The sequence below is a fragment of the Echinops telfairi genome, unplaced genomic scaffold (assembly GCF_000313985.2).
Source record: "Echinops telfairi isolate 266 unplaced genomic scaffold, ASM31398v2 ScPeMD7_57;HRSCAF=196, whole genome shotgun sequence".
NCBI classification, from domain to species: Eukaryota; Metazoa; Chordata; class Mammalia; order Afrosoricida; family Tenrecidae; genus Echinops; species Echinops telfairi.
The window spans coordinates 60923-78452 of record NW_022103955.1 but is presented as its reverse complement, the minus strand read 5'-3'; the positions used below and the strand labels follow the sequence as shown (position 1 = coordinate 78452).

Genomic DNA, 17530 nt, shown 5'->3' with positions numbered 1-17530 from the left:
TTCTTTGACTGTGAACACCTGTGCATCTGGTGTTGCCAGATTTTCGATGTTTGTTGTTGTTTTTTTAAACAGTATCCAGATGATTTCTGTGTCAGTGGTCAACCCAAGTTTTCAGTTTAAAACATGAAAACAGTTTTCATTTTAAAACAGTGGTTAGCCCTGTGTGGGATGAACAAAACACCTGGGGTTCTGCTGGAGTCTTCTGTTGGTCACCTCCACCACAAGGGCCACTTTTCTTTTTTTTTAAAGTTTTATTGGCACTTCATCCACATATCATAAAATTCAATAGTTCAATCATATCAAGAAGAAATGTATAATCATTACCAGAACCAATTTAGACCACTTTATTCTTCCTTGTACTCATTGTTATTTATGTAATTATTGTTTTTTAAATCATTTTATTAGGGGCTCATACAACTCTTATCACAATCTATACATACATTAATTGTGTAAAGCACATTTGTACACTCATTGCCCTCATCATTCTCAAAACATTTACTCTCCACTTAAGCCCCTGGCATCAGTTCCTCATTTTCCCCCTCCCTCCCTGCTCCTCCCTCCCTCATGAACCCTTGATAATTTATAAATTATTATTTTGTCATATCTTACACTGTCCGACGTCTCCCTTCACCCACTTTTCTGTTCTCCATCCCCCAGGGAGGAGGTTATACGTAGATCCTTGTAATTGGTTCCCCCTTTCCACCCCACCCTCCCAGTATCGCCACTCACACCACTGGTTCTTAAGGGATCATCCGCCCTGGATTCCCTGGATTTCCAGTTCCTATCTGTACCGGTGTACCTTCTCTGGTCTAGCCAGATTTGTAAGGTAGAATTGGGATCATGATAGTGGGGATGGGGAGGAAGCTTTAGGAACTAGAGGAAAGTTTTATGTTTCATTGTTGCTACATCACACAATGACTGGCTCATCTCCTTCCCAAGACCCTTCTCTAAGGGGATGTCCAGTTGCTTATAGATGGGCTTTGGGTCTCCACTCGGCAACCCCCACCCCTCATTCACGATGATAGGATTTTTTTGTTCTGATGATGCCTGATACCTGATCCCTTCGACACCTCGTGTTCACAAAGGCTGGTGTGCTTCTTCTATGTGGCCTTTGTTGTTTCTGAGCTAAATGGCTGCTTGTTTACTTTCAAGGCTTTAAGATCCCAGATGCTATTTCTTTTGAAAACCGGTGCAAGTCACTTTTAACACCGCAAGCTCTCCTAGGGAATCCCTGAGAGATTTTAATCCTCTGTCATTTAGGTGATGTTCTGTAGTAAATTAAACAAGATACAGAGACCCTTTCTTACTTCTTGAAGAACTCAGACATGGGTACATCTGCCTGTTTCTGAGAACTCTGGAAAGATAGGGGGCACAAAGGGGAGCTTAAGACTCCTCACAAAGTGGTAGACTCGAAACCCAGATACACAATAGGTGTATGGCCTTGGGTAAAAGAATGAACAGTTCCTTGAAAATAATAATGATGTCTACTTTAAAATATTGGACTACAGGAAATGGCACAGAAAGCCCTTTCCAGAAAGCTCACCCATAACGATTATCGCTAGCCTTGCGGGAGCTCAGTCCCCGCACAAACTCTATGTATACTTTCCACCTAGTAACTACAAACGCACACACCCGTGCACTTCACCAGGTTAAACTGTATGAAACTAATAAAACAAATGTATATTTCTGTAACCTCTTCTGGAGGGTGGTGCTTATTTGAGATCAAACTAACCAGGAAGGCAAAATACCAGACTCGGAACCTCAGTGCCCGCGTCGGTATCCGGTTCAGAAAATGTAAGGTGTCTGACGCACTGTCGCCGCTCAAGTGAAAGACTATTCCGCCAGTGCCCTCAACCTGGCCCATGTCCCACTCCAGGTTCTTTGCCACGTGTCGCACTAGTTCTCGACGTGCAATGCCACCAAAGCAAGAAGCAACCGTGAGTTTTTGCTCAGTGAGTTCACAATCCTGAATTGTCCCTGTTGGGTGGCCCTTCATACTCCGGAACCCATGGTGTGCCCTAGAGCCTCACCTTAGGGTGCTCCACGACCTCCTTGCTCCAGCGCTGCCCCCAAGCCAGCGCCTGCCAGGCTGCTGCCTTCGTTGCAGGCGGCTAGGTCCTCCGGGGGCGTGGGCGGAAGTCGAGACTTTAAGTCTTAGTGGAAGCAGACAGCCTCATATTTCTCCCGTGAAACACTTGATGAGTTTGAACCACAGACCCTGTGGTTAGCAGCCCAGTGCCTAGTCCACAGCACTACCAGGGCTCCTAACTCAACAACTCCAGGAACTGTTTCTTCCTACTCCAACGCTTAGTACCTAGCATTTTACAAGTGTGCGAGTAGCTGTCCATGGTGCAACAAGTAGTTTCTATTTACCTGGAGTAACACTGGAAGGAGAGCCAGGAATGGGAAGAGGACTTTGGAATGCTTCCATGAGACTTGAACAACTGGATAGTGCCCTGCTATCATAATTGAACATTTTGCTTAACAAGTCCATAGAAGAGGTGATCAAAGGGAGAAATTTTAGAATAGAATTTCACATTTTTAACAACTCCAGATTTTCTGGTGCCATGGAAGTGGTCAAACCGTGAAGTTATCACTCTGAGATAATCTTTAAGCCTTAAACCAAAAACCAAAAAGAAGTCATCTTAAAGCCAAAAAACAGTTTAGCTTAACTTGTTTTTAAAAAAATGCAAGCCTTGAGTATTATGCTCTTTTAAAAACTATCTAGATGAAATAAAATTGATAACTGTAACTGAAAAGATTAGATTGTAAACTTATGGGATAGTGAGTTTATGGTAATGGAGGAAGATCAACTCAGAAAGAGAAAGATGAGAATGGTTGCACAACCTGAAACTATAATCAATATCACTGAATTATACAAGTGGAAACGGCTAAATTTGGCATATGTTTTGCTATATATATGTATTCTCAACCACAACAGAAGTAAATTTAGGACCAAAAAAAAATTCACAGAATATGCATGTTATTTATAAATCTAGGAGTAAATGCCAGAAATAGCCCAAATGTTGAAAGTTGTCTCAGGAAAGCAGCGTGTGTGTTGTGGAAGAAGTGAGTCATGGTGGTCGATTCCTTTTGCCACAAGTCTTTTAATTCTATTTTGGCTTAAACTATGTATATATAGTACTTTGATGGAAAAAAAAGTGAATTAAAATAGATACTGGGCTCATTTGATTAAATAAAAAGCAGTATAAAATACTTAAAATTAAATATAGTTTTTTCGTCTCTTTTTGGGAGAACTAAAAAAACTCAGTCATCAAGTTGATTCCAACTTATGGCGACCCTGCAGAAAGAGTATAACAGTCCCTGTGAGTTTCTGAGACTGTAAACCTTTACAAGAGTAGAAAGCTCCACTTTTTCCCATAGAGAGCTTTCAAGCTGTTGACCTTGGGCTTAGCAATGCAACACATAGCAATAAGCCCTCAGAGTTCCTTCCTTTATGTGAGGGACTTCCCTAAAGTTTTACAATTCAAAACTTTACTTTTGAAAATGGGAAAGTAAAAATTCACAATTGGAACTAACTTGAAGCTAACAGGACAGGAGTTTTGCTCCTACATCAATAAGTGGTGATTTCATAATGTAATTATTAAAGAATAATGATGAAACTGAAAAAAAATCTCATGATATGGAAGGATTTGGAGAACATTATGATAAATGAAGTTAATCAAATACAGAAGGACAAATATTTTCTAAGACCACTGTTACATAAAAAAATAAGATAAAGGTTATTATACCAAAAGAAACAGACTTTGCTGTTTACCAGGGGTGAGAGAGGAAGGGAGAGAAAGGTAAGTCATAGGGTAGAAGCTACTCAAGTGTCAACTTGATGAAGGGGAAGGTACTGTCTGACAAAGGGAGGTGAAATCAAAAAGTGGGGAAGACAAGTTAATGGGGGGGGGGGGTGTTGAAACAGTGAAAGTTCCAGAATACAAAAATGATGATCTGATACATAAATTCACAATCAAATGTTTTTTAAATAAACAAAAGCATCACATCTTAAATAAATAAATGGTGGTTGGAACTCTGCTAGAACAAGCTGTCTAGAATAGCTAGCCTCCCATAGCCAACTTCCAAATTGATTGGGCAAAGACCTACCTACCTCCCTGAAGATGAAAATATATGCGCTTTTCTAAACCACTGGGATTGCTGGCCTTCAGATTGGCAGGACAAACCAATCCCAACCTGAAGAGAATACTTTGTTCTTCCTAACCATTCTTAATTTTAGCTCTAATTTGAGAGTTCTCAATAGCTCACAAGAAGCCCTGGTGGTGTGTTGAGCTGCTAACCACAAGGTCAGCAAGCAGTTTCAAACCACCAGCTGCTCTGCAAGAGAAAGATGAAGCATTCTATAGCCACAAAGATGTATAGTCATGGAAACCTGCAGGGGCAGTTCTAATGTCTTAAATGGTTGCTATGAATTGAAATCCACTAGATGGCGGTGAGTTTGGTTCAGAAAAAGCTCACAGGTAATTTCAAACAGGTTTTAGCTTCCTATATTGGGTTACCTACAAGCACAGTTCGCTTCATATACATCCCTGGGGTGCTGACATTTCATGGAGAGTTGATCATTTCAAAGCATGAACAGATCTGAATAATAACTGATGAGAAGAGAAGTGAAGCTGGGAGAGGGGTGAAGGCACTGTTAACTAATTGGCATGAGAGGAAAATGGTGAAGTAATCTGACAAGAGAGAAGGTATTTATCAAGATGCCCTAAGTTGGCAGGAAAGAGCTGGAAAATTACTGCTAAGGGAGAAGTAGACCACAGTACAAAATCAGTCACCCAAAGCAGAGCATCTTTGAGCCCAGACCCAGGCACCTTGGCAGTGCATCCCTTGGACTGGTGTCACTCACGATGATAACACATGATGTTACTTCCCACCTTGGGCAGGACCAACCTATAATGCCCTGGTGGGCTGAATGCCTAGGCAGGCTTAGGTCTGAGCACTATGGCATGCAGCCCAAAGCTCTCATCCCCTCAAGTCCAAACCGGCCACATGTAGCTCCCTTTTACAATTAGCGAAAGCAGAGACTTTCCTCTCTGCCTACCTCCCTCTTCACTGACAGGGAGAGAGAGGAGTGAGTGATAAGTTTCCATACTGGCTAAAAATGAGCCAACCCTAGTGATACCACTGTCTTGGAAGTCTAACTCCTTATACATATGCACTTTTGGTAGACTCTGGAGTCATTTTGTTTGTGTTGTTTTTTTCACATTGAACTTTGTTTTAATGGGCCTTAAAATTCTGTGGCAAAATTTTGGTCAAGGTGTTTTCCATTTAAAAAGCACTGATTTTAAAAACTAATAACTTAAAACTGCAACACAAAAAATATGGTCCACAAAACATTCCTTTCCTTCTGAAAGTTGTATGATGCATGGTTGTCATTAACCAGTCTTTTATTTTTAAACTGAAAAGGCCAATTGAGATCAACAGTTCTGAGTCCCGTCTTCCACCACTGATTAAGACTGGGTGGTAGGTGCAATGAGTAATATTCATTTAGCCTTGTGAGACTTCTTGGCAGATGTGGTGACTTTGCCAGCTGCCACAGCTTTTTTGTTTACTGCCTTGATGACGCCCACACAACTATTTGTCTTATGTCTTGATCAGCAAAACCACCCAGAGCAGGATAGTCAGAAAAGTTATCCCCACACATGGGCTTGCCAGGTATCATGTCAATGATGGCAGTATCACCTGACAAGAATTTGGAGCCATTTTCCAGCTTCTTGACAATTGGTGATCAATTTTCTTTGAGCTCAGCAAACTTGCAAGCAATGTGGGCACAGGTGCGTATCCAGCACTGATTTGACCTGGATGGTTCAGGATGATCACCTGAGCAGTGAAGCCTACTGCTTCCATTGCTGGGTCATTTTTGCTGTCACCAGCCACATTTCAACGGCGAACATCTTTGACAGAGACGTTCTTGACATTGAAGCCGACATTGTCCCCGAACAAAGCTTCATGGTGCATTTCAACACACTTCACTTCAGTAGTAATGTTGACTATAGCAAAGTTAAACACCATGTCAGGTTTCAGAACACCAGTTTTCACTCTGTCCACAGGGACAGGGCCAAAACTGCCAATTTTGTAGACATTGGAGGGGCAGGCACAGGAGCTTGTCAGTTGGGCAAGTTGGTGGCAGGATTCAATCCAGAGTGTCAAGCAGTGTGGTTCCACTGGCATTGCAATCCTTACAGGTAACCTTCCATCGAAGGCATATTATCACTTGGCTTCAGCATGTTGTCATCATTCCAACCAGAAAATGGCACAAATGCTACTACATCAGGGTCATAGCTAATTTTTTTTCTTTTAAGTTTATTGTATCGTTAATCAAATTCAAATTGTTTCCAAAAGTTTTATTGGCATATAATTTACATATCATACAATTCAGTAGTTCAATCATTCAATCATAATAAGGAGAATTGTACAATCATCACCACATCAATTTTAGAGCATCACCCACCCCCATGGTTAAATCGGCTTTAAAATGAGTTGTGCAATCACAATCCATTCTAGTACTCCTTCCCCCCTCCCGTCTTCATTATTTACTCCTGAAATCCCTCCCTATCATCCAGCTCCCCACCCCTGTTTTCCCTTGTATCAGTTATTATCGTTATGCATCCACTCCTCCTGTGCCTCACAGCTGGGAGACCCAACAGAAAACAATAAAAAACAAAAGTGCACTTAGGTGGTAAGGATATAATCATAATAGTATAAAGACAAAAATACAAATAATGTGTAAGAAGGAAAAGGCCCCCATCAACATTCAAAAAGCCAAGGAAGAAATTTCTGTAATGGAACCAGTAAGAGATACTTGCCCCCAGAAGAGATTCCTATTGTGTCTATAGGGTGGTCAACTGATTAAGTATTGAGTTTGATTCAGTACAATCAAGATTACAATGGTCTCTGCCTGATAGTAAGGCTGTTTGAGACTCTTGCCTGTTGTAGCCAATTTTTCAAATGTAGGTGCTGATTCCTTACAATTTCCTCATATGTAGAGTGGTTCGATAGAATCCACTTTGTTAACACTAACAAATAGCTGTTTCACATCCAGTGTTTAGGCCAGAAGGGCATGCTCACGGGTCTGACCATTTTTGGAGACAACAGCTTCAAATTCACCAACACCAATGAAGGCAGCACAGTCAGACTGTGATGTTCCTGTCATCGTGTCTTTCCTAAAGTCTCTAGGTCTGGGGGCGTCAATGCTAGTCTCAAATTTCTACAGGGGGTTATCAATGGTGATACCAAGCAACTTATCCAAAGCCCAGGCATACATGAAGGACCCCGTCCCTATCTCAGCAGCTTCCTTCCCTGAAATTTTCGATAGTTCTTTTGTTGATCGCACCACATTTGTAGATCAGGTGACCAGTTGTGGTGGGCTTCCCAGAATCCATGTGTCCAATGACGACGACGATGATGATGATGATGATGATGATGATGATGATGATGATATGGGTCTTTCCTTTCCCATTTTGGCTTAGGTTTTTGTGATGGATTTCACTGACACCTGTATTCTGGTGGCTGAGTCCGGGATCATTTCAGTTCAAGCTGAAGATCTCTGGCAAGCATATGCATTAATAAGCAAGTCAAAATAAGCAAGCAGTTATTAAAGAAGACTGAAGTCACACAACCTTCATTTGCTGGCTGGCGAGGGGTAAGAAGGCTTGTACATGCTGAAAACCCATACAAGCTGAAAGCAAGCAAGCAGGCCGGGAAAGCTTGCCATGCAGGGAGCACAATCCCTAGCTAGGTGGAGCAAGAACCTGATTTAATTCCTTGTAGCTTAAAGATAACTGTTTAACAAATTAAAATGTCAGATCAGTTTCTGAGGATCTGGCCAATGATGGCAGACACAAGCAAAGGAATATTTATGAAACTCCAGGAAATGCTACAAATGACTTTTATCACTAGATTCAAACAACCGGGAAATCATGAGGCCCAGCAAAGGCTTACATCAAAAGAGGAGGGGAGTTAACTTTCTCCTTGCTACATTGTTCTACATTCACTCAAAATATGAACATGTGAACATATTAAAAATTGTAAGTAAAGAGTTCTCCCACTATCTAGACTTACAAGGGAAGGCTTCCTTACTACTTATGAACATGCATTTTAAGAATCAGTTAAGTAACTAAGAACTGAGAACAATTGGCAGAAATAACTGAACTACTTTCATCAGACACCAGATAAACTATCCAAGTTTTCCTTGAAAATAATTTTGCCATGAAATAAGAAAATGAATAGAAGGGGAAAGCCTGGAGAGGATTCCTTTTACTACAAAAGTCACTGAGAGGTACAGAATAAAGACTAACATACAGTTTCATCTTTTAAAAATTCTCCCAGCCTCACACATCATGCATACAGTGAAGAGAATGCTGAAAGCTATACCAGTTCCTGAGTGCTGCTGTTACCACCATTCATCACAAGGTGTACAAGCGCAGGGCCCGTTAGCTTACAGGATCTTCAGAATTCTGAATTATCCACTCAATTGCAGCCCACCCCTGGAGTAACAGAAAAGATTTCAATATGATATATAAGAAAATCAGCCCTTCTCATTTCAGACAGCAAGCTGTAGGTCTGTCATTTGAACTTCAGAATGAAAGCACTCGGTTGCAGCCTTTCCATAATAATTTTTTCACTAAAGCAGGCAGTTCCTAAACCTTAACAATAATATGGTAAGCATTTAGTGCCTGAAACACTCTCATTAGCAAATGAAAGTGGCACCTTCTCATCCTAGTGTAGTAAGTCTCTGTTCGAGTGAGTCGGATTAAAGGTTCACGATGGTGCTTCCTAACCTCAAGCTAGGAAATCCTAGCTCTGAGTCTGCCACGGGAGAGAACAAGAAGGCCAAAGGAAAGCCAGTGGTTTTCAAACAAGTTTCATAGACATAGATTCAAAGATACTTCAATGATCTCTTCAAGGTAAGGGGCTAGTGACCGAAAATAACTCCCTCCCCACGCCCTGTTTTACTCAGAGCAAGTCATCTGCGGGGTGACCTCACCATTTGCAACATTGCTATTGGACCACTATCACTGACATTTTTATGAGAATTATCTTCTAAATAGTAACTAAAGCTACAAAGAGTATTCCATTTGTTTCCTAGAAGGATGCAATAATTCTCAATCAAATCAACTTTTGAGATACAGGGAGATAAAATACAATCAATTTGGCCTGAGTTTATCATATATATCACCCCTGGAAGTGCTGTGGGTTATTCACTGGGCTGCTAAACAGAAGGTTTGTGGTTCAAACCCACTGGCCACTCCTAGGCAGAGAGATAAGGCAGTCTACTCCCATAAAGATGTACAGTTTCAGAAACCTCATATAAGGTTACGGTGACTTGAAATCAACTCAATGGCAGTGAGTTGAGGTTTTTTTTCTTATAAAAGGTCTGAGATGCTTTTGATCAGAGTAATCTCTTCTTCCTACTACTAAAACATAATTTTTATTATGCAAAGATGAGTAAGTTCTATCTCACTGCAAGAGGGATAGGGGATGGACAAAACTCACTGATATTTGCCTTTCACTGTTGTATAGCTCAACCCCGTGGTCTCTCTAACTTCTCTAAACTAAGCTAGGTTCCTCCCAAATCAGGATTTTTTCCTTAAAAAAATATTAATAAAGAAGATTGACTCTTTCTATATGTTACTAGACCCTTTTTTAATTAAAAAAGGACTAAACTTTATTGACAAACTGCTGCAGACATTTTGACATAAGTTTAAGCTACCTATTTAGGCAGACTTACACATGTAGCATTTAATCTTCCAAGAACAAAATGGGAGGAGAGTACAAATCCAATTAGGACTTTAACTTCTGCACAAAGTGGATTTTGATGCCTTTTTCACTCAGCTGCAGTGTCCCTTTTTAGATCATGCTAGTGTTGAGACATACTTCACTAGCTACCTTGAGAACAGTGCAATATTGACAGCCGTCAACTTAGGGAAGTCATCAGCTTTTGGCCCCCCCATGCCCAGCTGAACCTTTTATGGAGTGTAGAATCTCAAGTGGACTCAATACTTCGCCTTCTGTTTTTAAATACTGAAATTTAATCATTGGTATTGTTACTCAAAGACTGTTCCTTGTTATAAAGCTCTACAACAAATGCAATCCCAGTGGCCAACCCCCACACCCTCAAATCAATCTCTTCAAAACGTACTCGCCACCCTAAGTATCTCTCAACACTGTTATGTCTGGGGCTAGATTTCAAAACCCACATAAGGAAATAGCCAGTTTTACAAACCTAATTTTATTGTTTTTAAATCAGTTAATGTTAAAAATTGAATCAACTATTTAATTCATGAGGATCTTTCATATTAAAATTTAACCTTAAGCATTCAACCACCATGTGCTTTTAAAGGAAACATTTTTAGAGACGACTGAGCTCACTTTTACATGGTGGCACCTACTGCCATTAACGTTTGTGATTTTAAACCTTAAACAGCCCTGAATTTTGAAATGTAGCCTAGTTTGGGAGTCTGCAACTACAACTTTACGGGATGCCTCAAATCAAAACTAAGAAAGTCAACAAGCCTTAACTTCAGAACCTTTAAGCAAGCAATGTCATTTTTGAAACTGACAGGTTTGTGGCTTTTTTTTTTAAACTCAACTTTTATTTTAATTATAAAAGGTACATCAATAAGACATTGATGGACTTCCACTAATTTGTGATTAGAGAAGAAAGGGGAGTATATTGTCCCACTTGTCCTAAAAATAAAGAGTCACATCTGACAAGATTTTAAAAAATGCATCAGGAGAGGAAGGAAAGGGAAGAGTTAGGCATAGTGGTCTATGGGAATATAGATAGTGTTACCAGAATTAGGTTCTTGTTTACCAAAAGAAATATAGGGCATTGCAAGATAATTCTAATGACTGGCCTCTCCTCTAAATGTACATCAAACATTCTTAAAGGTTCCTGTGTGCATAAGATTCCCAAGAACTTCCATGGGGCAGCAAGGGGTTCTGAAAAATGTAGTCCTGAGACATTGTCTTTGGCTGTATATGCTCTATACAAATCTCCTTCTCCATCTTCGTGTCTTAGTAGGATAAGGCAGAGCAAAGGCTTTGCACTGCTTCGTGACATTACCTTGAACTTGGACATCTTCCGTAAGCATCTACACTCATGATTTCACCTCAAAGACGGGGAGGGGTTCCCTAAACAATTCCTAACACTCAGAGGTTGTGCCCACTGCTCCATGATAACTTCAGCAGAATGGGTGAACTAGAGATAGCATTATGCAAGCTTCCTCTCACGCCTATAAAGTTCACTCACAAATCCTGCCAGAATGGAGATAGAAAGATGGCAGTTGTCTCCAGAGAAACATCACAGAGATAATTTGGTCAAAGTCACTTATTGAACATCCCACTAAATATGAAACAATAAAAAATCAAGACTCTTCTGCACTACACTGTTAATCTAATGTTAGTTTTTTGATGCTTAGACCACATGTGTTTGTTTTGTTGAGCCTAGGATATTTCAGCTCTTTGAAGCAGTAGATGTTCCAGATTTACTCCATGCTTTCTCTACTAAGTAAAATGGTACAGAGCCTCCCTTTTCCCCCTTAGACCTAGGCCAACCTTACCATTGGTTTTGTATGTAGTTGTAGAAAAAAATGGTAGCATTAAAAACTCAGGTAAGGAAGGAAAGCCCAATATTCCGAAGGCTATCTGGAATTAAGAATTTCACCCACCAAATCTGGCACATAGTAACTAGAGCACAAACAGACCCCAGGAAATAGATGCATACCTTTTTCGCATTCGATGAAATGGTATTGGCCATTAAACTTTCTAAATAGCTGCCTAGGCCAATGCCCTTCACCATAATGATGGCTTCTTGGGTAAGCACAGTCCTGTCAAAGGAAAGTAAATACTAGAAACAGTTAAGTATGAAGTGGCCCTCACAGTTCAGAATGTCAAAGTTGAAGGCATAACTTACATTTCAGGATTCTCTGGATGTGGCGTGTACACCAACCTCTCATCAACTGACACCAAATGTGTGAGCGTGATCTTGAAAAATAAAAAATAATGGCATTAGTTCCTATTTCTCTTGCCTTTCTTCCCAAGCCATTTATCCATATGTTTCATCATAAATTGATATTTACTGGAGCCAAATAGAAGAAACAGTCAGGCTGAGGAGATACCATTTCATGAAGTCCAGATGTCTCTATTTGCTAGTATCACCTATTGTATTAGTTATCTGTTCTTAGGTGCCATTGAATTGCCTATGACCTATAGTGACCCTGTGCACAACAGAATGAAACACCACACAATCCTGCGCTGTCCTTAAAATTGTTCCTATGCCTGAGCCCACTGTTGCAGGCACAGTGTCAATCCATCTCCTTGAGGGCCTTGCTCCCCTGCACTGCCTCTCCACTTTACCAAGAATGATGTCCTTGCCCAGGAACTATTCTCTCCTGAGAATCTGTCCCAAATATGGAAGACAGAGTCTTTCCATCCTTGCTTCCAAGGAACATTCTGGCCATACCTCTAAGGCAGATGTGTTTGTCCTTTTAGCAGTCCGTGGCACTTTCAATTAATGGCCAACTTGTGCATGCATAGGAAGCAATAGAAAATATCATGGCCTGCATTATACACACTTTAGTCTTCTAGGTAACATCCTCGCTCTTCAATAGTTTAAAGATATCTCGTGCTGCAGATTTACCTAATGTAACATGTCTTTTGATCCCTTGACTGCTGCTTCTATGAGTATTGATTGTGGATCTCAGTAGGACAAAAACCTTGACAATTTACGCTTTTTCTCTATTTATCATGATGCTACCTACTGGTCCAGTTGTGAGGATTTTTTACATTGAGCTGTAATACATACTGAAGGCTGCAATCCTTGATCTTCATCAGCAAGTGCTTCAATTCCTTTTCCCTTTCAGTAAGCAAAGTTGTGTTATCTGCATATTGCAGGCTGTTAAAAAGCCTTCCTCAAATCCTGATGCCATATTCTTCTTCATATCAGCCAGTTTTTATGATTATTTTCTCAGCATATAGACTGAAAAAGTATGGGGACAGGATACAACCCTGTCATATACCTTTCCTGATTTTAAGTCATGCAGCATTCCCTTGTTCTGTTTGCACCACCTCTTCTAGATCCATGTACGTTCTGCTTCAGCACAATGAAGTGTTCTGGAATTCCCATTCTTCTCAAGGTTCGTTGAGAAGAATCTTGTTATCCAATATTGTCCACAGTCAAATGCCTTTTCAGAGTCAATGAAACGCAAGTAAACATTTTTTCTGGTATTCTCCTTCGAGCCAAAATCCGCCTGACATCAGCAATGAGTTCTCTTGTTCTACATCCTCTTTTGAATCATACCTGAACTTGAGGCATTAACAGTTCCCTGTTAATGACAAAAATCTGCTGGAATTGTTGTTGGAAGTTCTTCAGCAAAATTTGACTTGCGTGTGATATCAATGATATTGTTTTATAGCTTGAGCATTCTGTTGGGTCACCTTTCTTAGGAATGGGCACAAATATAGCTCTCTTCCAGTCAGTTGGCCAGGTAGCTGTCTTCAAAATTTCCTAGAAATGAAATGAATAGACAAGCAAGGGCTTCAAGCTTTCTGAAACATTTCAGCTTTCTGAAACATTTCAATGGCTAGTCCATAAATTCCTGCAGCCTTGCTTTTGGTTAATGCGTTCCGTGCAGTTTGAACTTCTCCTTTCATCACCACTGGTTCTTTCTCAAATGCTCCCTTCTGAAATAGTGGACTATCTACTAGTTCTTTTTGGTACGGAACTGCTTTCTAGTGCTGCTATAATAGAACTGCCCAAAGTAGGTATTTTATTTTCTCATTTTCTCAAAACTGAACTCACTGCCACTCAGTGAATTCTATTCAGATTGACACAAAACCAGTATAGAATTGATACTGTGAGTTTCTGAAGCTGTAAATTTTTACAGGGGTAGAAAATCTCATCTTTCTCCCACAGAGTGTCTCATTTCAAACTGATGACCTAATGGCTGGTAGCACAATGTGCAACCTTAAAATCCACTCAAGGCATCGTTTCTAAAGGAAAACTTGCTTAGTCAACTCTTAGAAGCGATCCTTATCTCTCTTCAGTTTCTGTTCCTCAGTTCCTTGGTGATCTCCACGGTGGCTTGATATCTGTCTTTTGCAATCACTTTTCCCACCTGTTAGCTTTACATGCTCTGATGAACTTAAAGATGAGCTGCCTAAATGACAAACTTGCTTCATTGTGTACACTTATAGATATCAACATGATGAAGGAACTTCGTACCTTTTGTGTTTTGTTTTCTCCCATATTGTTGGATGTTCAGACTAGCTTATTCTTAGCATACACCATCTGTTGCTCAGGCGTACATCACACAATATGGGAGAAAATAAAGCACAAAAGGTAAAAAATGAAATAAATACTGAAGACTTAACTGAAGAACAGTTATGGGAGAAACTTGGATTTTCCCACTAATGTGAATGTCTAAGTTTCTAAAGTATTTATGTATTAACCTGACTATACATACTGGAATCAGATTTAAATACTTATTTATACGTAAAAATGCACTGTTATCTACAACTTGTTTCCTACAGTAAAGAAAAATCTTCATTTGTGCCAAGTTTGAACAAAGAGAAAATTATCTTCATAGTAATGAAACTTAATAAAATGTTTCCTTGTATTTGTAATTGCTAGATACATATTTCTCTCCAGGGACCTTTTGCACCCATTTTTACTAATTTCTAATACTTACAGTTCAGAATTTGTTACTATTTACAGACACCATTGGAAAGTGGATATTAGATTATGATAGACAACATTTGCTTCCTTTAACAAAGATTAGCAATTTATATATGAAATAATATATTATCACTTGTCAAATCTTTGCACTTAATTTGGGGTTAAATACTTGAGTAACCTAAGTTAGAGCCATGGATGTACTGTGGTTTAATCCAAAGTACATTAAAAAAAACAATACCATGCCTTCTTTGATTTCCCATATTTTAAAAATCAAGTCTAGAATTAGGTTCATCAGTCATTCTTAATGTCTGGAAGTTAGATTTTATGATAAAGTTATGACAATTGCTATTAAATTTTCTTATGAAAAGTAGTGTCTTAGTTTTAAAAGTCGGTGGGTTATTCTCGAGGACTTCATTTCTGATTGTTATTTTTAGATAATTTTGAACCTAGGTTAATACATTTTACTTACAAAGGATCTCCTAAAGTTGTTCTATGAAAACCAGTTATTTTAAATGTGTTGATCTTGTACCTTTGATTGGTTAGCTTTAAAGTTAATTTAAGACGTTCACACTGCCAGTATTCCAGATTTGGTCAAATTACTTTTGTAAAAGGTCCAAGTAAAGTAAATTTCTAATGTGTGAGTGTACCTGAAATTTGTAATAAAATCAACTTCATATTTTTTTGAAAAGCAAATTTATTAATACAAAAATATTTTGAAGTATGCAAATAAAATCATATTTAGTTGTATGATTTATTGCTTTGTTGAACAGAAGAAAGAGGCATAAAAACATTTAGTCAATAAATAAATAAATTTCCTTCAATAAAGGGAATATTTAAATCTTTGAAGTCTGGCCTATTACAAAATCCTGAAATGTATAGTCATATTAAGATTATGAGTAATTTTTGTGGACTAAGGGCAAAAACCTAAGTTACTTTGGCATTATTTTCACATTTGAATGTGCATGCATATTATCAGTCCTGAGCAGGAGGACTGGGGTTATTGTCTGGGGGGAAATTATTGTAAAACTGTAACTTAAAAATATTTCAGGACAAAGTACAAAATTTGCATACAAACAATTCTATATACCTTAATGATTGTTGTTTAGGATTTGTAAAGCACATTATAGTGTGTTTGATTGCTGTTTTTACCACATTAATTATGACTCCACATTCAGATACGGTGATTTCTGTTTTAAGCATTGTGCAGTTGGTTCAGATCCACACTAACCTTATGTACAAAAGAACCAATACTGTCTGGTCTTAGACTATCTTCATAACTTTTGTTATGTTTGAGCCCATTGTTGCAGTCAATCCATCTCATTGAGGGGCTTCCTCTTTTCACTGAGCATATGCTTCACAAGCACAATGTCCTTTTCTAGGGTCTGGACCCTCCTGATAACATCTCCAAAGCACAGAAGCAATCTCATAATCTTCATTTCTAAGAAGCATTCTGGTTGTGATTCCTCCAAGACAGATGTCTTCTAGCAGTCCATGGTAATTTGAATATTTTTTTTCCAACACCATAGTAAAAGTGCATATAATACAGTACTTGATTGCAGTTGGTATTATGTGCGTCAGAGTTAGTTCTGGCTCATAATCCCCCCCCACCGCCCCATGCACGGCAGAATTAAAGACTGCCCAGTCTTGCCCCATTCTCAAAATTGTGGCTTTATTGGATTTCATTGTTGCAGCCACTGTATCATTTCATATCAAGGGTCTTCCTCTTTCTTACTGCCTTTTTACCAAGCATAAAGTCCATCTTCAGGAACTAGTTTCTCCTTATAAAATGCCCAAGCCCAGGAGACAAAATCTGGCTGTTGTCACTCCTGAGCTTTATTTCTTCCAAGATAGATTTATTTGTTCTTCTGGCAGTCTATTGGATATTTACTATTCTCAACAAATACCATAATTCAAAGGAATCAATTTAGCTTGTTCATATGCAGACGTTTCATGCATTAGAAGTGATTGAAAAGACCATGGGTTGGGTCAGTTGTATCTCAGTTCTCAAAATGACCTCTTTGCCGTTGTATGAGCCCCTAATAAAATGATTTTTTTAAATGACCTCTTGGCTCTTTTACACTTTACAGAGGCCTTTTCCAGCACATTTGTGAAACATACTGAACTTATTTCTTTTTTTTAAATTATTTTATTGAGGGCTCGTACAATTCTTATCACAGTCCATACATACATCCATTGAGTCAAGCACATATGTACATTTGTTGCCCTCACCGATCTCAAAATATTTGCCCTCTACTTTAGCCATTAATATCATTTGCTCATTTCCCCCTCCCTCCCCCAGCCCCCTCCTCATGAATCCTTCATAATTCATAAATTATTATAGTTTTGTCATAAGTTACACTGTCTGACATCTCCCTTTGCCCTTTTCTCTGCTGTCCATCCCCCAGGGAGGAGGCTAAACTTAGATTCTTGTAATTGGTTCCCCCATTCTACCCCACATTCCCTTCACCTTCCAGGCCTCGCCCCTCTCATTACTGGTCCTGAAGGAGTCATCTATCCTAGATTCCCTGTGTTTCAAGTTGCTATCTGTACCAATGTACATCATCTGGTCTAATCAGATTTTCAAGGCAGAATTGGGATCATGATATTGGGGGAAGGAAGCATTTAAGAACAGAGCAAAGTTATATGTTTCATCGTTGCTACCCTGCACCCTGATTAGCTCGTCTCCTCCTCCAAACCCCTCAGCAGGGGGGTGTTCAGTTGCCAACCGATGGGCTCTGAGTCTCCACTCTGCACTCACCCACCTTTACAATGACATGATTTCTTGTTCCTTGATGCCTGACACGCGATCCCTTCGACAGCGCGTGG

General features: G+C 39.4%; 1 protein-coding gene and 1 pseudogene across 1 annotated transcript; both read right to left on the bottom strand.

Annotated features, from left to right (window-relative positions):
• Positions 1-5507: 5507 nt before the first annotated feature.
• LOC123520885 lies at positions 5508-8426 on the bottom strand (annotated as a pseudogene).
• On the bottom strand, positions 7530-17529 carry LOC101658968 (PRELI domain containing protein 3A-like; the record flags this gene model as incomplete). Its single annotated transcript, XM_045290820.1, has 4 exons — positions 7530-8510; positions 11753-11855; positions 11942-12012; positions 17467-17529. Coding segments are annotated over 4 exons (291 nt in total), but the record flags the coding sequence as incomplete, so codon positions are not given.
• Position 17530: the final 1 nt, after the last annotated feature.